We start from the raw sequence: 27290 nt of genomic DNA, 5'->3' as shown, positions 1-27290 counted from the left end.
AAGTCAGAGTTTAGACAAAGGCTCACAGTACAGCACGCACAAGGAATTTGACTTCAATTTCTTTGGGCATATGTAATGGCTGAACAGATGCAACCTGACCTGACATAATGGTGATCTTAAAACCCCAGGGAAAGATGATGATGATGATAAGAACATGCTGCTGTATGGAGGCTAGCACCTTTAGCCTACTGTCCTGAAACAGGTCTATCAGTTTGCTTATCTTTAAAGGGGCTATAGTCTTAACAACGCAACAATGGAGATGGTTCCTTGGATAAAAGTGAGTGAGTGAAAAATAGTTGTCTATCTACACGGATTCCCCCTGAGCTTAGACAGTTTGAAATGACTGGTACTGTGCTGTAAAATAGGTCTGATTGATTGCCACTTGAGAGTTTTCTGTGCCACTGCTGTTCCTGTGTTTTTGAAAAGTGTCTCAACACCTGAGCCTGAGTACAATAGGCTCCCCTTTTAGAAAGGAGACCCTTCACGGTTAAGTGGCAACAGGCAATCTGTTGACAAAGGTAGCCTAGCGCTGCTGTCAACATCCTGTAGTTACATAAGGGTGAGTGGATAGACCGCAGTATGCTATAATGTAGACGCTGCTATATGGAGTGTAAAGGCTGTTTGAACTATTGTGGTTCATGTGTGTTTAAAACCTAAGGGTCAGAAAAAATATGCCTCTGACCATCATTCGTCATTCACCAATCAGACCTATAGAAGTCTGACAGAGACTGAGTCAGACCCACTTCTATGTGGGTTACAGCCACGTTATAGAAAGGTTAATGTTTGTGGTTGGTGCATAAGGAGAGCAAAGTCTCTCAGTCGGTGAAATAACACGCCCTTCACTCCTCAGGAATGTCATGCTACGTGTGGTAGAGCAGGCAAGGGCTGCCCGCCGGTGTTTGTGCTACAAAAGGAACTGCATAAACATAATCAGAACCTAATGCCACTGGACAGTGAGCATGCAGTGCTGTCCAGCACTGAGCCTTCCTTATACTGTAAACACAGTTTGCTTTACAAGGTGATGGCTGCAGTGTGAGGTGAGACATAGGGGAGCACAGGCTGAAGACATATTATCTTACCTTCATAAAGTTGGGCGTACTGTGGGAACCCTGCAGCCCTAAGCCACGTACAGGCCTCTTTGGCTTCAATCTCTGCAAAAACAAACAAGAATACATATTTAAGTGCATGAAACAAATTGTACAAAAAACATTGTTTCTTAAGTATGGAATGCATTCAAAAATTCATTTAAAATTAAAAAGTAAATAAATCAACTGAAATGGAGCCAGAATCTTAAAGTGAACCGTGTGACCCCTCATTAGCTACAGTGTGTCACACTCAGTCACTCCTCTCTCACATGCCTCCAAAGCCACAGCTCAAAGCATCATTCGTGCAAACAGTGTTAACTCCATCACACAGAAAGTAAGGGCTGTTTAAGCTCATTAGGAGACAGCCCACACCGAGGCTTTCCATGTTCACACAGAGATCAACAACATAAAACAACAAATACCTTTACAGAACTATGCTTTTGTATAGTTTTATATTACACAATTTACATTACAGTAAATACTACAGATTAGAGATCGACCAATGTGGGCCAATTTAGAATCCAGAGAAAATTCTGGCTGATAAGATCTGCCAATATTTTTGGGCCGATATGTATGACAAACTCACACACAGCCTTACCACAAACCTATACAGGAACATATGAAAGTGTTAATATAAAGCTTTGTGTGCATTTTTAGACAGCAAAACAAAATATGGGCCGGGCCTGTGTTGGAGATTTAAGGCCGTTAACCAATATGGTAAAAAGTCTAAATATCCAGCATGATGTATCAGGCCAACTGATTCGCTATCAATCTTTCTCTACTACAGATGTGGCTCCTTGATCGACGAGGCCCAAATGGCTGGAATGTATAAAGGTATTGTTGCTACATGCTTTATTTCCCACAATCTGGATGCTTTGAATGTTTTCGCTACACTTCTTCCTGCCAAACACTTCCATAACTCTTTAAAGACGAGGTGAGACTTTTGGACTCGTAACGCTAAGTGCAGTGACTAATGTCCAGGCCGTGTTTGCTGGAGGAACCATGGGGATGAACCTCAAGTATCTGCCAAAGCCCTTTAGATGACATATGCCAAATGGCTGACCATACCAGCCCCCTCCCATGCTCCGCTGTTTGGGTAGAAAAACAGACAGGAGCAAGTCCCCAAGTCCTAAATAACTGGCTTTACAATGTCGGCATGAGAGGCATGACAGTGGGGATAAAAGTAGCACAACCTTGAGAAAAACTTGTAAAGAAATATATGGGAACAAGGATAGGAAAAGACTGGTAAACCAAAGATGAAAGTGATGCTGTTCAGCAATTCAAATGCAATTATTTAGCTGTAATGTATCACTTTGTTAGAAATAGGTCCACGTAATGTAATCTATAGTGGATTTTAGGAGGTATGGAATAATTTTGGTATTTTATTTACTTGAAAGATATTGGAATTTTGGATTTTGATAGCAGTAAAATAGATTTGGCTTTATGAAATATTACAGTACTACACCAACAGTACATGCAAGCCTCCAATGACTTTTTCAAATGACGCTCTGTTTTTGCAAATTAATTCTTCATGCACTTCACGACCCAAATGACAGCTAAGTATTCGACATGTCCAAAAGAAAGTAAGTGAAAGAATGAAAAAAAATGTAGTTTAACTGACAAAGGGAAGGCGATAATTACAGAGTGTTGGCGTGGCGAGAAAGGTCAAAGACTACAAGGGTGAGTCTACATACAAGCATTTACATACCAACAACAAGCCTAGACAGCAGACAAAACCCACTAACAACAAGGTGTGACACGACCAGGACAGGGCCCCCCTTCTCCCGCTGCAGGGACCAGCAATCACAGCCAACAGCTTCATCAAATACTGCATTTACAAGTGTATTGCGGTGCTTTTATGTTTGTGTACCTCGAGATTTGGTAGTATACTGGTGTATGTGGCAGGGTATTGAAAATCAGATACTAATCAATACTAAAACTACTGTAGTATTGACTGATTATTGATTATTCAGAGTTTAAGAATGAGCTTCATCAGAACTAGTGAGACTACATGGTATATTATAAAGAAAGTGTTATTATTTTGCGTTGAAAATAACCGAAAAATCCATTAAGAGTTTATTCTTTGGAAATTCTTGGTTTTCTAAAGACGTGTCCTGCAAATCCTTTAATTGACCAAAAGGAGGTGTGACAAAACCTCTGAAAGCGATTACGTATCTCGATGTATCTGACCCAGACTGCACTCAAAGACTTTGTGTATTTATCTAGACGATTAGATAACACTGTGATCATGAATTTAATCTAACCTTTAACATGTAAATACAAAAAAAAACCCACATGTTCAGCTACCTCACTCACTCCTTTCTACTGGTGTCTCATATAAAACCTTAGAATCTAAATATTATTATTAATCGCTTAATACAATTTCAAAAAAGACCCTGATTAATCAACTAAACAACTACACTTCCCTACTAAATTTGCTTTGCATGTTTGTAATGACATGGTTACGTGTGCAAAGGAGTCTGTGTGTGTGTGTGCAATTGCCATCCTCATGTTTAAAGACAAACCACTCAAAAGACAGTAAAGCCATTCAAATGTAAATCAGAGGTTTAAACACATGGTCAGCTTCACACTCCCCGAGCCCCCACCGAAGACTTGCAGACCCAATAGGCGACCAGGGATGGAAGCTATCCTGTCACACACACCGTTTGACATGAATGTGTGTCAGCTCTACTTTACAGTGACATAATATGGACCTGGTGAGCAGAGTAAACCAAAAAAGTGCATAGATGTTTTCATGGTCTTATATTTTGCTAAAATGACTTGTGAGCTTTAAGCCATGTTATAGTGTTGTTTAGTCATCAAAAACATACCTGGAGTTGTGTTTTGTTTTAATCACACACGTTTGGGGACCACTTTATTATTAGTTTGTCTACATGCTCAACATGCTCTGTTCCACCTTGTGATGTCATGAAGCAGTAAGTTAACAGCTAAATTTTACTTTTTGTTTAGCAAAGATTGGAAATTCTTGAGCTGAAATGATCCAAATGATTCAAGTGAAGGTGTATGGAGTTTAAAAACAGAGTGGAGCACTTCCTGCATCACAAGGTGGAACTGATTTTATTCTGTTTGAGAGAAGAACTCTAAATATGCAGGACCTGTGTGAATGAAACAAAACACAACTCCTGGTATGGTTACAACATAGATGAGAATATAGAGTAATAGAGGCCCTTTAAACTAAATCATATTTCATATTTGTCACTTGCAATTCATTCAAATTTAGATTATTTTTGCTGTCTTTTGTTTGGGCACAGGAAGTCAACTGGGGCATGGGGTATCTGGCACAAACAAGCTGACAATAGACCAGCATATGTACTTACAATTGCAAATAACTGCAGAAAAGAAAAGAGAGATAGATGAAGGGACTTGGGTCATAAAACTGTCTCAAACAAAGTACTGTATAACTTATTCTCAAAGTTTGGCTTCCGCAACCTTCACCTCAAATCCTTGGGCCTGGCCAGGGAGCTAGCTCACTTCCTCATCCTGTTTCGCCACAGGAAACTAACAGAACAACGCTGCCCTGAATGTGACCACGGAGCTCAGAGGGACCGCCTTTCGTTTGTTCTGAACCTGATAATAGGCGGACAGGCTGCTAAGGCAAACAATGGAGGCTGATTACGTACAATTACCCAATGTTCTTGTGGTTGGAGAAAGACACTGTGCACATGAGATGAAAAGGAGAGGTGAGCAGGTCAACTGGAGCATGACACAATGTATGTTTAATGTACCATTGATTAGGCCTGTCACGGTAACAAATTTTAAAGTGTAATATGCTGCTAAAATTAATATAAATGATAAATTGTACTACTGAAACTCATTTATGCCACTGACACAACCCACAGTCAGATTTAAACCACAAAAAAATTCTTAATCTATATTATTGTTAAAGAATCATGAGCTTCAATAAATAAATCGCAGAATGAGACACTTTAATACTTAGTTTGCATTTGTAAGTAGTCACAGAAGTTATCAATTCAACCTTTTATGGCTCAAATCTTATTGTGTATGCAAAAAAAACATAAAGTAAAAAGTAGTGCAAAGAAAAAATACAAACAATAAATATTGACCCCCAAAAAATAATGTTCCAGTTTTCATATATTGAATGACAAATTGATATTGTAATTATCATGACAGGCCCACCACTGATCAGAAAACACTATGCAAAATTTTGGGTGGTGTACTGGGTGGCCTAAAGGTGTACTGTGCAACTTTTCTGCTTGTCTCCATGGACATGTTATTGCTTTGGAATGTTTCATGGTATGACATTAAACATTTCCATCTAGAATTGATCATTACAAGTGTGTCTATTGCTCAAAAATACAGTAATTCCTTCTGTGAAGAAGGGCGACTCTCCACAGATCTGAATAGTAATGTAGTGTGGCGCTGTAACCTGCTTGTTCTCCTTGTGATAGATAGATTTAATCTATACTGTGGAACATTCTAGACAAAGACATAACTTTTCCATGGAGATATCAGGTGGCGGACCCTGCACTAGAAATGTTAAGCAGTGGTGTGCAAAAATATTGAAATATTGATATATCGTATCATTTAATGTGATGATACAGTATTGATATCATGGGTTGCTGTACTGATATATCACCAAGAGAATTTTGTGGTATATTTTACTAAATTATTTTGTTACAGCGCTACAGTTTTGTTGCTTGTTTAGAGGAAGGAAACTCGTTTTTGTGACACATTTTCACTTTTTTAAACATTAAAATTTGTATTTCATATGAACTTTACACAAGAAGTGGTTTAAAGTCTTTTAGTATCACAGCTATCATTTAGCCTTTATTTTTTTATTGAACTGTATCGAGTCAAATTGAAATATTGTATTGAATCGAAACAGCACTGTATGTATCGTATTATGGCCTATGTATCGAGGTATGCATCGTATCGGCAGCTTCTGAATGACACCCGGCCCTATTAAGCAGTGCAGCTTTAAGCGTGCATTATTAATTATTATGAAACCAAACTTTCCTGAGTCCAGTTCCCTGAAAAGCTCTCTGACTGGCCCAGCAAACAAGCAGTTGCTAAATCTGATACCCAGAATTGTAACAGTTACTAGAGCAAAAATGTTTTACTTTCCCATAATTATGGCAGACTGTGTTGTTCTACGGTGATAAATATAGAGAGAGGTCCTTCATCTGGGCTGTATAATGTAGCATTAGTTCTGGCTCATATGATTGACCAAAAACAACAATAACATAAAATCCAGCAGAGTGGGAACAAGATGTGAGGGCGATTAACGGCAGATAACATTTCTAATAAGACCCAAAGTGACTTTAATAGAGGTTTCATATGAATCACAAGCAGCTTTCTCTTGGATTTTGGCCAGAGCAGCGGTGGTGACTGGCCAGCTCGGGTTAAGCTTCTCCTCCCAGGCCAAAAGCGTGGACTACTATAATTATCCAAGCTTTTCTCTCTTCTTTCTTCTTCCTGCTGTAACCTCCATCTCCACTGTCCTCCTTTAGCTTACCGGTACTTTAACCTGGCTCTCCCCTTTCTCTCTCTCTCTTTTCCGGTGGCAGGAAATTCTCACAATTGCAGGCCAGAACTTCCCCTCGTTGCGGGAGGCAGGAGAGTCTGGCATGGCTGAACCTGAATGCACAGAGTTTGTGACAAGCAAACAAAGGCGGCAATCCCTAAAGAGGATGAGGAGATACAGATGTAACTTTTTGGTTGGGGGTCCGTCACCTGCTCGTTTCTGTGGATACGCCACTGCTCTTCCTGGAATGTTCCACAGTATGACATTAAACAGCTCTACCTTACATTTATTCAATTACAGATGGTTTCATAGCTCAAAAATACCTAGAAAAACATGCATTCTGACTGTGAGCAGGGCACTTCTCCAAAGATCTCGCCTGTAACTTTGCCTGGTCTGGCCTACATAAAGATAGTAACCAGAAAGCACCTTTAAAAAGCCATCATAACATAGATCATCACTCAGATTAGGTCTTTAAAACTGGTACATACAGATTCCTTCACTATCAACAACAGGATTTGGGGCGTCTTGTCTCGAAATACATGATCATTGCCAGGTCTTGAAGGTCGAGCTGTAAACCGGTTAAAAGGGCTTTTTATCAAACTGTTCTGGTGGATCAGCTTGAAGATGCGGTCAAGTGGGTCTAGACAGGTGAGTTGATAAGGAAAACCAGACATCACGGCTCTCTGTCAATCTATGTCAATGAAGCTGGAGTTCTTCACGCTAATTCAACTCTGCACATGTGAGCTTCAAGGGCCCATATGACGTTGTTTTCTCTATGTTATAAAGTTTCCTCATCAAAAACATACCTGGAGTTGTGTTTTGTTTCATTCACACAAACCCTGCGTATTTAGGCTGTGTTCTTTCCCCAAACCTCCAATTTATAGTGTCATGCGGTAATACAGACTGTGCTCTTCTGTGTTTTTAAACTCGATACATCTTCACTAGAATCATTTGGATAATTTCAGTCTGGAACGAACAATCTCTGTTGAACAAAAGGTAAACGGCAGCTGGAAAATACAAAACTACCACTACCTGACATCACAGGGTGGAGCATTTTGGCTTTGGAGATGTAGACAGACTAATAATAAAGGGTTACTTCAACATTTGTGAATGAAACAAAACTCCTAGTATGTTTCTGAGGAGGTAACAACATTATAGCATGTCTAAACAGCTCACGAAAGTCAAATTTGCGTGATATAGGACCTTTAAAGAACTCCAAATTGACAATCTTATGCTTAATCGCTGTATAACTTTAGTACAAGACAGCCAAGCACAGATGTAAACGAGCTTCTATTTGTCCTTCGGTGGAATGCTCAGATAAACTATATCAGATTTTCCCCAGATGGGTATCACGTTTTGCTCGTGCGTGGCCAGGACAGCTGCCGATAAAATGTGAGAGAAGTTCTGCTTGTTAGTGCCAGGGATACCATCACCATCTGGAGGGCCTCAGGCGGTGCCCCGTTGACATACGAGCCAAGGAATAATGAAGTTACTACTGCTGTTATGGTCCATTCCAGAAGGCTCTAGTCCACACAGCTGGGCCAGATGGATGGATGCAGAACTACGCATGTCACTATAACACATTTCGAAGTGCAATATAAATACAGATGACAAAACGATAATGTTGAAACTAATTTATGCCACTGACAAACACTCAACAGCAAATGAATACCCCAAAAACTATTCTTAATCTACAATATTATAAAAATATAATACATAAATAGCAGAATGAAACAGTTAAGTACTTAATTTGCATCTATAATGAGTCATAGAAGTTACAAATTCAGCTTTCTATGGCTCAAATCTTATCATATAGCCAAAAAATAACCAAACATTTTCCCAAGTAGTGCAAAGAAAATATTATTGAGCCCCAAAAAATATTGTTCCAGGTTTCATATACTGAACAATTTTTACGCTCAGATGACAGAGACAGAGGATCATGTGACCATTTAAGTCAAATACCACGGACAATCCCTGACAAAAGAGAGCTCTAAACTACATTAAAATAGAGTTCTAATTTACACACAATACAAGAGTTAAACCTTCAGATAGGGCCTCGTAACCTTGTACACTTCCTGTTTGACAAAGAGTGCCAATGAAGCGCGTTTTCCTTATCTGCTGTTCTCCTTGCTCTGCGCCAACTCCCATAAACATGTACCAGAGCGCGCACTGCATAATTACAGACAGACGTTCAAGGCAGATGGTTGCTACGTTTTTGTTTAGTCAGAAGGAATATTTTCTTTCCCAAAATAAGGCACCGCTGGAAACACTGCGAAACACTGTGAAACATGAGTCAGTGTGTCCAGGTTAGAAGCTGTAAAGTCAATTCTTCTTGGTGCGCATTAGCAGAACGCGGCCCGTGTCACGTCTCTAATGGTTATATGGCTCACTTCAAGTTTACGTGCCCACCATATCAACTCAAATAGCTGATAAGACTGCATATGAAAACAATAACTATAATTTGTCTTGGCAAGTCTAAAGGTGGTAAGTCAAGAAACGTTTTTTTTTTTTTTTTTTATACAGTCGCAACACATGTCACGCAACAAAAGGTGTCCAATTTGGCAAAAGGCTGAGGGGCTATTGAACAAACTGGCGCTGATGGGACTGGTGATGGCGCAGAGTGGCACTGTGGTAATCCCAAAGACACTAAATACGACTAAACATTCCAGTTGACTGCCTTATTTCCCCACACGGAGCCCACCGGAGCTTAATCCAATTGAAATCGCTGCTGCCACTTTGACTTCGAGCGTCTCAGAAAAGCACAAGTATTCTTAAATCTCAAAACCCCATAGTTATACAGTGGTAAGCACAACACACATGACAGGAAAAGTCGCAAATCACAATAAAATGACACTTGACGTGAAAAAATAGAACAGTTGTGGTTAGGTTTGTGCCAGCTGTGCTCCTGCTGAACCGTATCCAACTCAAACTGACATAGGGCTTTCTCCACAAGGGAATACACGCAGATGACGACGAAAAATACAATATATAAAAAGGGTACACAATAAGCTTTAATACCTCTTGTCATGCTACTAATAATTATGTAAATGTAGGATTGCTGAGACCGCTTCCATGCGCCACTGTATCCAACCTTTACGCAAACTATTCCAGAAACATTTTGATCACTATACATTATTTTTTTAAGTATCTGCAACAATTTATCAAGCAGGACTTACGCGTTAATATCATTTCCAGTGACTTCCTCGACAGCAGCCTCTGTTCAAACCGTAACTCCAGGCTCTACGACAGTCCAGTCACCTTTATCCACCGCTAGCGCATGGTAAATCCACTCCGGCAGAAACACACCTTTGTGAATGTCCATTAGTCGTTAACCAAAAATACTAAATCCATAACTTCACGTCACGTTTTCACTGTGTTCGCGCGAAAAAATCCACGGTTCCCAAGTTCTGTGCAGCGCTGTGAGGCTGAATGAAGCGGTCCCCGTCAGGAATGTGAATGAGGAGTAGAGTGATTCAAGCTTTAGGAATGGCCAGCGCCGTGACTCCGCCTCCTCCGCTGCGCTGATAAGACGCTACAGACACGTTCACATCACTCACAATCCACAAACCCAGTGATATTATGTTATCTTGTACTATCAGAAAATACGGGACGTCCCATTTGGCAAACATGGTATAAAGATTTCTTTGGTTGGCGCAAATCTGGCAACACAAACCCAATGATCAAACACAGATTTCTTAGACAATTTGTGCGCAAAACGATGCCAAATGACACCTACAAAATTGAAAGTGTATTCATCGGTTCTCCCCGGGATGCCCTTCTGTTCTTCAGAGCCCCCACTAAGTCTGGGCTAACAGGCACCCATAGACTGTATCTGGGGATGCATATCATTAGACGAAATCCAGTGGAGACAGTAGAGGTGCGCTCCATTGTGACTAAGGATTAGTCTCAAAAGCGCAAGAGGCGACGGGAAAAAAAAGTTCTTGCGGGTGTTTTAATGCGCGTAGGCCCGGGCCTGGCTGGTAGATTCAACATTCTCACGTGGTCCCAATTTCAGTCCTCAACAGTGGTGGAAGAAGTACTCTTTTTTTTTTTTTTTTACTTATCCACTTAAGGCTGTGCGATTAATAGAATTTTGATCGTGATTTCGATTTGTGTGCCAGAAGATCTCCAAACTCATATAATCGAATTGAAACAATTTAAAGCTTATTTTGGGATAATTTTTATATAAATAAGTATATTTATATATATTTTTTTAAATATAGAGATTGTAGAACAGCTGAATATATAGTTTATTTTGGATATATTTATGTTTTTTTATGCCTTATTTCATGTTCAGAGTATATTTTATTCATTTTATGTTTTATACATCGCAAAACTGCTCTAAGGTACATATTTGTAGCCTATATTTATTTTCAATTTGAACGTTTTGCATAAATTATGAATAACAACGTGTTCTTTTGAGAGAGAAATGCTGAATAAATTAATTAAATGATTAATGATTTCAATATTGACCAAAATAATCATGATAATGTTTTTTTTCCCATCATCAAGCAGCCCTATGTTCACTATTGCTTGTTCTGGAATGTTTCACAGGTATTCAACATTTCTATCTTCACGGAGATAATCCAATCCAAGTTACAGGTCAGATCTGTGGAGAGGCAACCTTTTTTGAGCTATAAAACCACATAAATTTAAGGTGATGGACTCCTAACCAAAATGTGACATAGTACACTTTTAGGTAAAATGATTAAAGTACCGGTTTATAAAAGAATGAGAACTTCGCACATCGATTTCTTGAGACGGGTGCGATGGAGGAGAAGGAGCAGCCTAAGAACATAGAGAAATGATGCCTGATGAAGGCCTAGTGCTGAAACGTTGAACAGTTTCTACCAATAAATCTCACATTTCACAAGACAGTGTGCAAGATTTTTCTCTAAAGTATCAGTTTAAAATGTACCTAAAGAGTAAAAAAGAAAAGTATTTGCACAGAGTTTGAGATCTAAGAAAAGTGAATCAATCTTTTTTTTTTTCTTGCTGTTTTAATTTGCTTTTACTTTTCAGTCCTTTTCAAAAATGTTGTGAAGTAGAAAGTACGGATAAATGTCTCAAATGTAGTGAAGTAAACATTAAATATATATTATATTTTTTAACTTCAGCAGAGTACTTTACAACTTTTACTTTGTTACTTTCCACCAGTGGCCCTCAATGCATGGCTGATTATAGGAAGTAAACATTCTAGAGGAACCACGCTTTGATCACACTTTGAAGGGAAGTCTGTGTAATTAAAGCAATTGCTGGATCACTTAATACCCCCAAAGTATGTAGGAAGTCCCATTTTAGCAGTTCTCGGGGACATCTATCACTTATAACTGTTGGATTATTTGTACAGGGAAAGCGCTGGTGCCTTGATGATAGACCATACAGTACATGACACAGGGCGCACTGGGAGGGTGGGGGAGTCTTATGTATTTGTAATTGGGTTATTTTTAAACACTCTTCCTGCACATTGAGGACATTTTCATCCTTTCCATCGACATTAGCCATCTCCGTGTTATTTCCATGGTAACGTTCGGGCGCCAAGGAAAGGCCAGGGTTGTGACTGTGAGGCAGGGAAATACATGTAATCCAACGCTTGGCTGCTCCGGGGGAAAGGATGATGCATAAAATCCTGGCTTATATCACACAGCAGTCTAGAGTTGGCAGCTACAGTAATAGGGCCAATGACACCATAAGTAACGCACAGCTGGTCCTAAAGTGAGCTACAGTTTGTCTTCTAAATAAATTATGTCATTTTACAGTTCCTTCAGCTCTGGCGGGGAATCAATTCTATGAGCGGGGTGGGGGAGTACAGGACACAGTAAAGTCTGCTTAAAGGTTGTATATTACGCAGAATTGACCCTTTATGAGCTTTAAGCCATGTTCGAATGTTGTTGCCTTGTCAAAAACATACCTGGAGTTGTGTTTTATTTCATTCACATGTTTGAGTAACCCTTTTTCTTTAGTTTGTCTGCATCTCCAAAGCTGAAAATGCTCTTTGTGATGTGATGACGCGATCGTTTTCAAGTTAACATCTTAATTTTACCTTTAGTTCAGTGGAGATTGGCAATTCCAAATCCAAATGATTGTAGTGAAGGTGTATGGAGTTTAAAAACACAGTGGAGCACTTCTTGTATACCACATGAACAGAGTGTTTTCTGTTTGAGAGAAAGACTCAGCCTAAATATGCAGGATTTGTGTGTCAAACATGTGTGAATGCAACAAAACACAACTCCGGGTTTGTTTTTGACGAGGAAACAACATTATAAATCAGAAAATCAGTTTAGTGTAAGATATTCTTAGCACTTTATCCAGACTTAGAGGTAAAATAGGCCATGTTATGACTGCTTTATCCTTTAGATAAGCAATTACCCCCCACAGAGGGCCTTAAAGTGGGGGAGGTTGTTTGAGTTGTCTGATAAAACTGGGATTATAAATAAATTAACTTGTTTCTACTACTACTACTACTACTCAAGTAAGAGTTAATCTACAGGAGTGGTGCAATGAACTCAAAATATTACTAATTCTTAAATAAACAATATTTCCACTGGAAGCTTTACATGTAGAATTACAGTGGGAAGAAAAGGGGTTAAAATAAGTCTTACTTCTTCCCACTCCATTTTGAGCATTAATCTTTCATTTGTATGAGGCAATCTTAGACTAAAATTGTACTGATTGCAGTAATCTCGGTGGTACCTGCTGTTTGTTTTGCAATGACGTAACTCAAAATAAAGATTATAAGAGTATAGCCCACTACTTAGAGTCATTTGTGATATGAAAATTGATATTGCGGGATTATTACTCAAGTAGGAGTAAAACGATGATGCCTTAAAAATCTCTGAGAAACACAATTGAATTAAAGGTCCTATATTACACAAAATTGACACTTGTGAGCTTTAAATTGTCTTAGAATGTTGTTACCTTATCAAAAACATACTTGGAGTTGTGTTTTGTTTCATTCACAAAATGTTTGAGTAACTATTATTATCCTGTCTACATTTCCAAATCTTAAAATGCGCCATTCGATCTTGTGATGCCATGAAGCTGTAGTTTTCAATTTAGCAGCTACTTTTTTTAAACTTTTGTTTAAAAAAGTCTGGCAATTCCAGGTCTGAAATTATCCAAATGGCTTTAGTGAAGGTGTTTGGAGTTTAAAAACACAGTGGAGCACTTCCTGTATTACCACATCACATCACAAGGTTGAACAGAGCATTTTCTGTTTGAGAGAAGAACTCAGATTAAATTTATTCATTACAAATCTTTTCAAAATCTTGCCTCATGTTGAATTTTTTTTATTTTTGTACCACAGTCCAATAAAATATTAAAACATAAGCACATGTGAATAAAAAAAATCAATAAAAAACCTTCAGTGGTAAGTACTTTTGGGTTTGGATTTGTTTAAAAAGTGTTGCCTCACTCGATGATAAGTGGCGTAATTAGCGTCTGTTGTGTGTGTGAAGCCAAAACACACATAAGACAGAGGGATAGAAAGAGACAGAGAAAATAAAGCGCGGGAGGAAAGATGAAGTAAGATTACCAAACAAGACCAAATCCCTGCACCATAAGCTCTGACCACCCAGGCACCCGACCAACCACCACCCGCTCGCCAACCACCGCCAGCTCTGTGTTGTGGATTTCACTGTTTGGCATGGGGCAAACAGCAGCGGGGGAACAAGTACTCAGTCTTATTACTTAAGCAAAAGTACAGACACCGGAGCAAAAACGAATATTAAAGTAAAAGTAAAAGCATCACATGAAGGTATGTACTTAAAGGTACGCTGTGTAACTTTTGCATGGGAGTCCATCACCTGCTCGTTTCTATGGAGATGTCACCGCTCTGGAATATTTCACAGTATGACATTAAACAGCTCGACTTTAATATTTATTCAATTAATTACAAGTTAAAACAGGTGTTCTGACTGTGAGCGGGGTCGCCTCTCCACAGATCTGACCTGTAACTTGGTCTTGTTTGGTTGCCATGATGATAGAAAGGTTTAATGCCAGACTGTGAAATATTCCAGACAAAGCAATAACAGCCTCCATCAGAAAAGTTGCACAGTGTACCTGAGCAAAACTGCAGATACTGGGGCAAAATTCTCAAGTAAAAGTAAAAGTATCACATGAAAAATCTGACTTAAGTAAAAGTTTTAAAGTGCCTGCTTAAAAAATGTAAGGAGTAAAAAGTAAAAGCATTTTGTGCAGAGTTTGAGATCTTATAAAGCTTCACATTTCGTGATTTTGATAAAGATTTGGGTTGAATTTTGTTCAACGGAAACAGTTTAATAGATTTGAGTTTTTTTTGTTTTTTTTCGCTGTGTTTTTATTTAGCTGTGAGTGGGGTCACCTCTCCACAGATCTGACCTGTAACTTGGTCTGGTTTCGTTGCCATGATGATAGAAAGGTTTAAAGCCATAACAGCCTCCATCAGAAAAGTTGCACAGTGTACCTAAGAAAAACTGCAGATACAGGGGCAAAAATACTCAAGTAAAAGTAAAAGTATCACATGAAAAATTTGACTTAAGAAAAAGTATTAAAATATCTGTTTAAAAATGTACTTAAGGAGTAAAAAGTAAAAGCATTTCGTGCAGTTTGAGATCTTATAAAGCTTCACAAGTTGTAATTTTGATAAAGATTTGAAGATTTGGGTTGAATTTTGGTCAGCGGAAACAGGTTAACTGATTTGAGTTCTTTTGTTTTTATTTAGCTGTGAGTGGGGTTGCCTCTCCACAGATCTGGCCTGTAACTTGGTCTTGTTTCGTTGCCATGATCATAGAAAGGTTTAATGCCCGACTGTGAAATATTCCAGACAAAGCAATAACAGCCTCCATCAGAAAAGTTGCACAGTGTACCTGAGCAAAACTGCAGATAGTGGGGCAAAAATACTCAAGAAAAAGTATTACATGAGCAATTTGACTTAAATAAAAGTATTAAAATATTTGTTTAAAAATCTACTTAAGGAGTAAAAAGTTAAAGCATTTTGTGCAGAGTTTGAGATCTTATAAACTACACATGTCATGATTTTGATAAAGATTTGGGTTGTTTTTTGTTCAACAGAAACAGTTTCATTGATATGAGTTTTTATGTTTTTATTTAGCTGTGGTTTTGTTTAGGGCAAAAATACTCAAGTAAAAGTAAAAGTAGTACATGAAAAATTTGACTTAAGTAAAAGTATTAAAATATACTCTACTTAATGCCATACATTTGTAGTTTGAACAAACAAAAAATTCCAAATAAAAACAAAAAAACTTCCCGCTGAACGTTTCCGCTGAACAAAATTCAACACAAATCTTTATCAAAATCACAAAATATGAAGCTTTATAAGATCTCAAACTTTGCACAAAATGCTTTTTACTTGACTAAAAAATGCCTCCAGGCCAAGTTACAGGTCACATCTGTGGAGAAGCGACCTCACTCACTGTAGAAAGACAAGTTTTTCATAGTATTTTTGAGCAGTAAAACACCTGTAATTGAATAAATGCAACATAAATGGGTTTAATTTCAGTCAAAGCAATAATATCTCCATGGAATCAATCAGGTGGCAGACTCAAACCAGAAAAGTTACACAGCGCACCTTTAACCACAGTCCTTTATTACTTTGACATTGTTACGTTCAACCATTTGGCAAACAGTCAGCCACGCCGGGCGCTGGTTGTAAGGCGTGTGTGGTAAAGTGAGAGGAGATTCTACACCAGTCTGATGAATGGTGCCAGTCGCTTCGGGGCAGATGAGTGTGCCTACTCGCACTGTCTAAGGGTTTTCATTCAACAAAGTACACCCAGACTTTGGCTCATGACTCAGACACAGATCAAATAAATACATGATGGGGCTAATGAGAGCTTTGGACAAAAAAAAGAGGAAACAAGAGCATCGTAGGAGGGATTACGGTATCCATAAAACACACATTTTACAAACAGGTTTCAATGAAGGGATCTTGTGGTTAATTTCAAAGAGTGGGCCCTTAATCATAGGCGTTGCTAGGTAGTTAGGAGTTGTAATCATAGGTATTCAGATGTAGACAATGCGGTTCATATTTCTAGTAGACGACTGTGTACTTTAAAGGACACATATTCCACTTTTTTTGATCTCTGTTATAATGATGTTCTGTCATTACAAACACACCTGGAGTTGTGTTTTGTTGCATTCAAACATGCTGAACACAACAAATCCTGCATATTTAGGATGATTTCTTCTCTCAAACAGAAACCACTGTTCCACATTGTGATGTGATGTGGTAAAACAGGAAGTGCTCCACTGTGTTTTTAAACTTCACACATCTTCACTAGAATCCTTTGGAGAGTTTCCAATTCTCTACTAAACAAAAGGTGAAATGTGCTGTTAACTACTGAAAATGACTGAAAACTACTGCTTCATGACATCACATCCATCCGGTATACGTTAACGCAGCAATCAAACAACTTAATACATTCATATATACCAGCACTCTGCACTTTATATACTGCACCTTCATATACATCAAAAATAGCTACCTCATTCTTCTTGTGGAAATGTATATCCTTGTCTGTCTTTCTGTATATTGTGTTTATTTTATTTATTATTGACATCTACATGTCACGTCTGTGTGTGTGTTTTGTGTGTGTTATAATTTTTTTAACTGCACATTGAAGTTCTGGGGAAACGTAATTTCAATCTCTCTGTGTAATGTCTCTAACATTGTTCACTTTAATTTTAACTTTAACACTGAGGTGGAACAGAGCATTTTTAACTTTGGAGACTTATAAAAAAAGGACTATTCCTTGTGTAAATAGAACAAAACACAACTCGAGGTTTGTGTTTGATGAGGTAACAACATTATAACATGGTTTAAATCTCACAAAAGTACAATTTTATGCAATACAGGAAAATGTATATCTCTACAATAATCAAATCTGAAACTGTGGTTCTCAAATTTGTCACACTAAACACCACCTAACAAAGGAGAAACTTGTCTGTCAATAAATAAGGGCTATGCCACGCTGGCCTAAAATTAGACTAAACCCGTAGCTCTAAACTTACCCCTAGAGATGACAAAATGTGGTTAAAACTGACATTAAATCAACAAAATAACAGTAGTGGACGTCACCAATGAATACAGGAGCTTGTACCACAGTGTGACAGTTTACCACATTGACCTAAAATAAATTGCTCTTATAATGAAACCTAGAAAACCTTTGTAGTTTAAAACAACACTTACAGTATTTCTCCCTGACCCTGGCAATAAAAATGTCAAACACGTGTGGTACCATATAAAAACTGGATGATGGAAAATTACAAAAATAAAGGGAGTGAGTGAGTCTTTGCTCACAGACAGATGAGAAGTGTGCCTTGGGCCAAATGCTCCTCTTTACTGTCCCCAAACAGGGGCCAGGTGAGGGTCAGGGGGATGACGTGTAAGCCCACCACCACAAACACCCAAGGCCGTGTCAACAAACCCAAAGAAGATAACGAGGACAAGGCTAATACCCCACGCGCCGTTATGAAGTCATGGATTAGACCGAGTCAGTTTTATTGTATTTGAGGAAGGCTGTTAAAATGAGATTTAAGCACATTTACTCATCTTTAAAGAAGGGGTATTTTACTTCTATGGTAACTGCTAACACACACTTTTATTGTTTTGCTATATTTGCTGAAAACAAAGTATTAACATGTTTTATGATGATCACTTTTGATTTTGAGTCTCTCCTCTCATTAAGTTACTAACCCTTCAAAGCGCTATCACAACACAATCAGCGTGCATCCTGCTGATGAAACTACTGCACATCGCATTGCTGTGTACAATTTTGTATGATGGTTTTGTATATTTATGGACAGTTGTCGTGTGGGAGCATTGGTGATGTAGTCTTGAGGGCTGAGCATTGCACAGAATCTTACAGCTAATCATAAAGAGATTTAAAGAAGGGCCCAGATGAGATTGCTAAAATGGGGTCAGCTCTATGTTCCCTCAGCCCTATGTTCCCTTATTTCTAAGATTTTTCCAGGTCATTTTTATTTTTATACAGCATTTAAAGGGATGATTCAGAGTAATTTCAACCTAGGATCCTCTGCACCATGACATTACATCTGCAGTCAACTGCTGCTGGAGAATAGGTTGGGTGTAACTGACGACCAAATTGGGAGAAATGGGGATAAACTCTGATGCAAACTGATGACAAAGAAAATGTGGGAACGCAAGGCCTAATTTTTGGATAATAAAAAACTTAGAAATGAGAGCATAAGGCTGAGGAAACATAGACCTGTGGGAACATGGGCACGCTCCCACTAAAATACTCAAACAGGCATAAACCTGGCTTACTTTTGATAAGAAAACAACATGATAACATGGTAGAACGTTAAAAGAAATCAATTTTGCATAATAAACCCTCATTGCTAAACAAATGATTGTGAATCATCCTAACACACTAGAACCTTTTGGTATGTCAAAGGTGGCATAAAATAAAAGAGGAAAAAGTTCATATGGAGTCTACTTAAGATGACATCATGCATAGATTATAGGAATAATTTAACAAAAAAGACAAACCTCTGAAACTTGTAAGAATGGCAGGATAACAAGAAAGATATTTATGCCTTTTATTGTGCTGAGAGATTTCAAATTTGTTGACGAATTTACAAATGCCACCTAATCCTATAATCTTTTTTTATTGTATGACCTGTATCTGATCTGCAATAATGAACTACAAGATGTAAGGCATATTCAGATTTAGATTTTTCCACACATCAGCATCTATTAGGAATGTAACAATAACCAAAATATCATGATATCGTATCGTCAAAAGTCTCACAATAATATTGAATCACAAGTTCCTTTGTTTAAACGCATGGTTTTATAGTAGCAACAGGTTATAAACATCGGGAACTACATATCCCATGATTCATTTCAGTGCAGACAACATGAAGAGATATGTTTTTTACTTGAATTCTTGGGATTATGACGGAAATAATTCACACCATAATCTTGTTGAGGTATTTTAAAAGCAGAAACGCGTCCTATCTACAATTATATTAGCCTGTCCAAAATATCGCAATAAATATCGTACTGTGAGACGCATATCATGATAATATTGTACCGAGAGATTTGGATATCGTTACATCCCGAGTGTCTATAATGCTACAATTGCTAAATCATCAAATTAAAAGAATATCGGTCAGTGAGTTAAAGCCTATCTCAACAACAACTCCTAATAGAACTGTCAATCTCACGTCTCACTTCACAGTCTGTCTACATAATCAGGTTAAATGCACAGCTTACATTGTTATATATAACCAGAGAGACAGAAAAGCTGAAGGGGACTGACGTTTTCATAACAGGAATGACCGCAAATAGCTTGGCAGTGGATCAGCCCAATAAGACAGTGATTAGACTGGGCTAGACAAAGACTTAAAGGTATAACGTAGAGGCCATGCATGTGTCTCTCTGCGGACAATAGAGGGGAGGAAGTGTGAGGAGACAGCGGCTTGGATCTACGCACTCACAAACAGAGGAAGTGTGCAGCAGACACAGCACCAAACGCCTTCCATGTGCTTTGATGGACTGGCCCGAGTTCACAATGGAGACAGGCGGACACTTAGGAGAACAATGGACCAGCGCTAACCTGTGATTTTCATCCAGATGTTGGATTATGAAGATACTACTTTGTGAAACTTTATGATTAGGGTGAAGTTTTGAAGATTTGTTTTGTTTTCATGCAGGGTTAGTTGTGCTCGCTGCTCAATTAGGATCTGAATGTTTGACAGGGAACCAAACGTGTCCCTTGAGGTATTGAGCTACCATGAGAATCTAGCAGAATACAGTATTGGAAAGGCTACAAAAACTTGACCCATTTATCCTTTTATCCTTTATTAGCAGTGGGACAAAATATCTCTTGATTTTCCATGACACAAGAAACCCAAACCACAAAAAAACAATGTCCCTCCTGTAGGTTAATTCAAGATAACGCTGGGAAATACGGTAAAAAAAAAATCAATCTCTTACCAGATATGGATTGATCCCAAATTTTGATTGAATTAAATCTTATCTTATTAAAAACAAATGAGAAATAGCGTTGTAATTGCCATTTAACACAAATAAACAAACAACAAATGTAGGAAAATAGACGATAAATGAAAATACTGAAACCAAACCATAAAGCAGCAGGAATTATCTCACAAAAACTATTCTATATGTACAATATAGTTAAAAAATATGAATTGAGGTAAATAAAGAGCAGAATGCAGCAGTTAAGTAGTTCGTGTGCACCTATATTGAGTCATAGAAGTTCATAATTCAATCTCCTTCAATTCAAATCTTATCATAATACTGAAAAATAACACAAAATGTCCGATTAGTATAACGAAAAAGTACACACAATAAATGCTGACTCCCTAAATTATTCCATCTTTCAGTGTAATGAGCTATAAGTCGATGTACTGAACAGTCAGTCTTGGTTCACATTTAATTAATCGCACAGCTCAGATTCAGGGCGTCTTCAAAAAAAGATACAAAAATCGATTAAACAAAAAGATAACAAATGTATTAAGTGATAGTGAAGAAATCTGAATTAAACTAAACCTTTGAAATACTTCTTACTTCACTGTATTCACAATCAGCTCAAGATGTAACAACAACTGAAATATGATGATATTGTATCGTCAAAAGTCTCACAATAATATCGTGGGGCATCAAAATATATCAAATCACAAGTTTGTTTTGCTTAAATTCATTGTTATGGTGCAGCAATAGCTAAAAAAGAAACAGAGAGAACTACACAGGCCATGATCCTTTGCACCGTTTCAGTCCAGGCTACATGAAGAACTTTTATTAGGCATTTTTAAGTCTGAGTTCTTTGGATTATGACAGAACCAAAGTCTTGTCAAGGCATTTTAAAAGAAAAAAAAAAAGTTAACCTCCACAAAATATCAAAAAAAAATATTGTAAGTGAGATCTTATCGATACAATCAACACTACATTTTGAGCAATATGAAAACTATCTGAAACCTGTCTTGGATCTAGATTGTACATGCCCCACATTAGTTCCCACATTCCCCGCTGGAAAGGTTAATTTTTATCCTTGACTGACAGTAAATCATGCCCCACTGTTTCACTGACATCTGAAAACACCGTTGCATAGCTAAGTGCTGCCACATGTGGCTCCTGCTCAACCTTGGCTCTCGAGACAATAGCCCAGAAAGAATCAACAGTCCAGCGCTAATGTCTGAACACTAAAGCTAACAGTGCATAAATGAACGTACACACACAGGAGCACATATGTCTCCGTTTTGGACAGTTAGAAGGTTAAAGCGCCACAGAGATTCATATAGTTTGCACTCTAACAGACATGATGCAGAAGAAATGAAGAAAGTTGAGAAACACCAGAGTAATGAGGGTTTATTAAAAGCTTTACTTATTCAAAAAGACAATTTGTTCTTAATTTGCGCAAAAACTTCACAGACAGCTGAGGAACACGGTGCATGTTTTTTGTATTAGTCATGCTCCAGAAAGGCTGCTGATGGTTCAGTTTTGGCGGGAAAATAGATTGTATAACTTTAGAGGCGTAAAGAGCACATATTATGCTATTTTCTGATCTATGTTATAATATTTCGTCATCAAAAACAAACCTGGAGTGGTGTTTTGTCACATGTTTAACACACAAACCCTGCAGGGCTTAATGCTCAATTCAGATTTTTTGTGAAATCCGACTTTGTTGTGAGATCATTCACATTTCGAATTAAATTCAACTTGTATGTGATCTCCAGTGTGAACTTTAAACGCCCCAAAAGTGTCCCGCATGTTCACTGGAGGACACAACGTCGTCACATACAACGAGCATGCTCAGTTTTTATGGAAGTAGCCTAAACGCTGGGCTTGTCTCCCAAAATACAGATCAGTTATTCATGAAATGTACAGGTTAAACATCCATGTCCACTTTGTCTGTTTGAGTCTTTAGTCTTTGGTCTTTTATATTTGGCTCTTTATTTTTTGTTGACATTGGAACAAGGACCGCTCGAAGCTGCGCTCGGCCATTTCTTTGGCAATCATTTTAAAAACTGCCCCGTTCTGATAAGACAAGGTAAGAATATTGATAAACTTTGACTAAACTCCGAGCCTCATGTGTAGGTGGGATAAATGCGACCTGACCGTTCAGACTGAAGTCGCATGTCAAAAGATCGGATATGTATCAGTTTTAGGAGCACATATCCAAGTGGCCTGGGTCACATTTGAAAAAAAATCTGATCTGTGACGTTCAGACTGTCATTTAAAGATTAGATACAGGTCACATAGGAGTGAAAAAATCAGATTTGGGTCACTTCAGGCTGCAGACTGAACGTAGCTGTAAGTTTTTCTCTGGTAATACAAGTGTTTTTAATTCCAAACACCTTCACTAGAATAATTTAGTTAGTTTCAGCCCTGTAATTGCCAAACACTACTAAACAAAAGGAAAAAGCAGCTGTTAACTTGAAGGCAACATGTGAATGAAACAAAACAAAACTCCAGGTATGTTTTTGATGAAGTAACAAACTGTCAACTTTACATAAACAACAAAGACATAACAACAAAAGTGAATCATTATCATTGGATTATATCAACACAGAGCTGAAATGAAATCGACTTTTTCAATAGGAGCTGTGGAAATTTCCAGGCATTAGGGCACTGCTTTATAAGTGTGTGTGTGTGTTCTCCTCACTGCCATATGGTTGGTATCATTAACCGCTCCCCCAGTTTCCCCATTGCTTTTCCCATTGGTTTCCCAGGCAGAACATCTTGTGATTCTTAGAAAATGAGTCCTGACACACACTAAGTCTTTATGTGTGTGTGAAATGCTAGTCCCCTGGTCTCAGATGCCCCACATAATAAATCAAAACTTCACATTTTGTTCATGTTAGTGGAACAGCTGCTCCACTCCGTAAAATTGTTTTGAGTTGATGCTAAGCGGGAGGATTTATGCCGACAACTGACATCCATAATACGACATGATTAGTTTACTATTTTCTGAATTCTTACATCATCTGCACTGCAATTCAACCTTTTCAGATTTTTTTTTAAACAAATCTGTCATTAAAGGTCCTATATTACGCAAAATGGACTCTTGTGAGCTTTAAGCCATGTTAGAATGTTGTTACCTCATCAAAAACATACCTGGAGTTGTGTTTTGTTTCATTCACACATGTTTGAGTAACTCTTTATTACATCTCCAAAACTCAAAACGCTCTGTTCCCCTTTGTGATGTCATGAAGAGACAACTTTGGATCATATATTGACTAAAATCTGTGAAATGGGGCAACAGTAGCTCGGTTGGTAGAGCATCTGTGCACTGATCTGAAGGTTGGCAGTGCGATTCCAGCTCCCACCGATGAATGCTGTCATTGTGTCCTTGAGCAAGACACCCATCTCACCCCTAGTGTTTGTGTACACAGGTGTATGAATGTGTGTGAGTGAATGGGTGAGTGGTTCCTTGACGTAAAAAGCTTTGAGAGCCTTGAAGGTGGAAAAGCGCTGTATAAAAGTGTGACCATTTACCATATAATTAACGATAACATTTGTAAGCGAGAAAGAAGGGATAAAGTTTAGAAGGCATTTTCAAGCTTTTCAACTTTTACAAGCGAATACAAGTAATCTATTTTAAAAGTGCACTATGTAACTCTTTGGTTGGGGGTCCGTCGCTGCTTGTTTCGATGGCCTATCCCTTTGCTCTGCTCCATGCTCCATATTATCACATTAAACAGCTCTATCTAAGGCTGCTTGATTATGGAAAAAGTCATTATTACAATTATTTTGGTCAATATTGAAATACAATTATTAAGACGATTATTTTTTTTTTAGTTACACGATGCATTTATTCAGCATTTCTCTCTCAAAAAAACACTTTGTTACTGATAATTTATGCAAAACTTTCAAATTGAAAATAAATACATGCTACAAATATGTTCCTTAGATCAGTTTTGTGATGTATTAAACATAAAATTAATAAAATATACTTTGAAGGCATAGAAAAAACATAAATGTATCCAAAATAAACTATATATCCAGCTGTTCTAAAATCTCAAAATAAAATAAATATATTTATTAAGCTAATAGATCCTTTCAACTCGATTATTAAGTTTGGAGATCGTTTAACACACAAACTGAAATCGAGATCAAAATTCAATTAATTGCGCAGCCTTAGCTCTACCTTACGTTTATTCAATTACAGGTGGTTTTAAAGCTCAAAAATACTTTGAAAAACAGACATTTTGACAGTGAGCAGGGTCGCCTCTCCACAGATCTGACCTGTAACTTGGTTTGTTTTGGTCTCCAAGATGATAGAAAGGTTAAATTTCACACTGTGAATCATTCCAGACAAAGCAATAACATCTCCATGGAGAAAATTATTTGATGGGCTCTCCACCAGAAAAGTTACACAAGTCACCTTTCAAATATTATGCTACTCAACACAGTTTAAGCCGTCTTCCTTTCTATAAGCTCAGAACAAATTGACGCCTACACAGGGAGGGGTCCAAGACGATAATATAACCTCAGCCTTAGGGAAAGTCTACAGGTGGGTGCAGTGAAGTTCAGAGAAGACTGAATAACCCACAGTCTGAGACGCAGGTGTACAACAACACTCCTCACTAATTGCTAATCAAAATGCCAGACATTAAGATGAGTGGAAGGCAGTTCAGATTACACTACACTGCAAAAAGCAACGTCTAGGTGAGTTAAAACTGCTTAATGGTGCAGTGTGTAACTTTTTGGTGAAGGGTTATCTGCTTGTTTCAAAGGATATGTCATTGCTCTGCCTTTAATGTTCCACAGTATGACTTTAAACAGCTCTACCTTACATTTATTCAATTACAAGTGGTTTTATAGCTCAAAAATACTTAGAAACACAGGCATTGTGGCTGTGAGTGGGGTTGCCTCTCCACAAATCAGACTTGTAACTTGGTCCGGTTTGGTCTCCATGAAAATAGAATGGTTTAATACCAAACTGTGAAACATTTCAGTCAGACATCTCCACGAAGAAACACATTAGATGGACCCTCCACCAGAAAAGTTACAAGATGCACCTTTACATTTAGAACAATTTACTTTATTTGAGTAGATTCAACTTGACAAAAAACCCAAGTACAAAAGTCCTGTTCCATTTGTAGATAACTTTACTTGTCAAGTGAAATTTACTCAGATCATGATACATTTTTTTTATTCAAGTCATCTTAAAGGTGCACTGTGCAACTTTTCTGGTCGTCTCCATGGAAATGTTATTGGCTATTGACATTATTGAACACATTTGTCTAGCATTTATTCAGTAAGGGTTTTTCTATTTCTTAAAAATACTATAATTCCTTCTGTGAATATGGGCGACTCTCCACAGAGCTGAACTGTAATGTAGTGTAGCGCTGTAACCTGCTTTTCTCCCTTGCAATAGATGCGTTTAATCTGCACTGTGGAACATTCTCGACAAAGCAATAACATTTCCTTGGAGACAAGCAGATGATGGACCAGCCACTTGAAATGTTACGCTGTGCACCTTTAGCTTGGTTTTATTTTTTGCAGTGTATAGACACATATTTGCCAAGTCTCTTTGAGCAATAATAATGAATCACCGGTGCTTGGGTGCAAGGTTTAGTTCGTGACTAAACCCTGCGGCGCATCGTAAAGAGGTGGGTGTGAATTCATGAGACACAAGTTAGAAGTGCCGTTAATAGCCGACGGGAGAAGAGAGTTTGCATAAGTATCAAAGTATGTGTTCTTACTTGTGAATTTGTGGATACACGTTTTCTGAAGTGGATTTCGTACATCTGATTATCTTGTTAATATACAACAGATGACAGATTTAACAGCCGAAAATAACTGAAAATTCTCTCGAGGCCATCGCAGGATTTACAGCTCAGGTTTTACAAGATTAAAACATATTTTCTGTATATGATCGCAGTAAAGGGTCGGTTGGCTCGTTAAATTATACATGTTTTCAAATTGTTCAGTGTCAACGGTAACATGGACTGTAAAGCTGTAAAAAAAAAAAAAGCTGCTATAATGAAGGGCTTGCCATGTTATTATCTGGCACATAATAATAATAACGCCTTAAATTTGTATTGTGCCTCACAGGCTTCTAGGGGTGGGATGAGAATTTCCACAAAATGCGATACGAGTCCATGAGAATGAGACAAAACTAGACTGTAAAGGTGCATTTGTGTAACTTTTCTGGTGGAGGGTCTGTCACCTTCTTGTTGGATATGGATGTTTATATACCATTGCTCTGCCTGGAATGTTCCTCAGTATCACATTAAACAGCCCTAACTTACATTTATTCAATTACAGGTGGTTTTATCGCTCAGGCACAGGCATTTTGACTGAGCGGGGTGCCTCTCCACAGATCTGACTTGTAACTTCATAATGATAGAAAACTTTAATGCCATACTGCAGAGGTTTGGACTTGCAAGTCGTGACTTGGACTCAAGTCAGACTTGAGTCACTATTTTTAGGACTTGAGACTTGATTTGATAAAATGGAGTAAGACTTGGGACTCGACTTGAACTTGAAGGTCATTGACTTGGGACTTGACTCAGACTTGAGGCCTGTGACTTGAGAAGCACTTTTGAATCTGAGTTCTTTCTATTCTGACTGTAATGATTGACACTAAGATCTTGTCAAGACATTTAAAAAGGAAAAATTAACATTTCTACAAAACTTACACACTCTATAAATACTCATATATAAATATACTATGACTTTATAAGTACAATTTATCTTAAAA

At 38.0% G+C, this 27290-nt stretch overlaps 1 protein-coding gene across 1 annotated transcript in view; it reads right to left on the bottom strand.

Annotated features, from left to right (window-relative positions):
* The window catches only part of dlc1 (DLC1 Rho GTPase activating protein), a 128029-nt gene that overhangs the window by 22521 nt on the left and 78218 nt on the right, over positions 1-27290 (bottom strand). The window contains 1 exon segment of the mRNA XM_055158096.1: positions 1080-1151. Coding sequence (XP_055014071.1) covers positions 1080-1151 — 72 coding nt within the window.

This window comes from Boleophthalmus pectinirostris, unplaced genomic scaffold, assembly GCF_026225935.1.
Source record: "Boleophthalmus pectinirostris isolate CB_2022bp ecotype Guang Dong unplaced genomic scaffold, ASM2622593v1 HiC_scaffold_22, whole genome shotgun sequence".
Taxonomy (NCBI): domain Eukaryota; kingdom Metazoa; phylum Chordata; class Actinopteri; order Gobiiformes; family Gobiidae; genus Boleophthalmus; species Boleophthalmus pectinirostris.
Note: the sequence above shows the minus strand (reverse complement) of the source record. Positions and strands in the feature narration are given on the sequence as shown.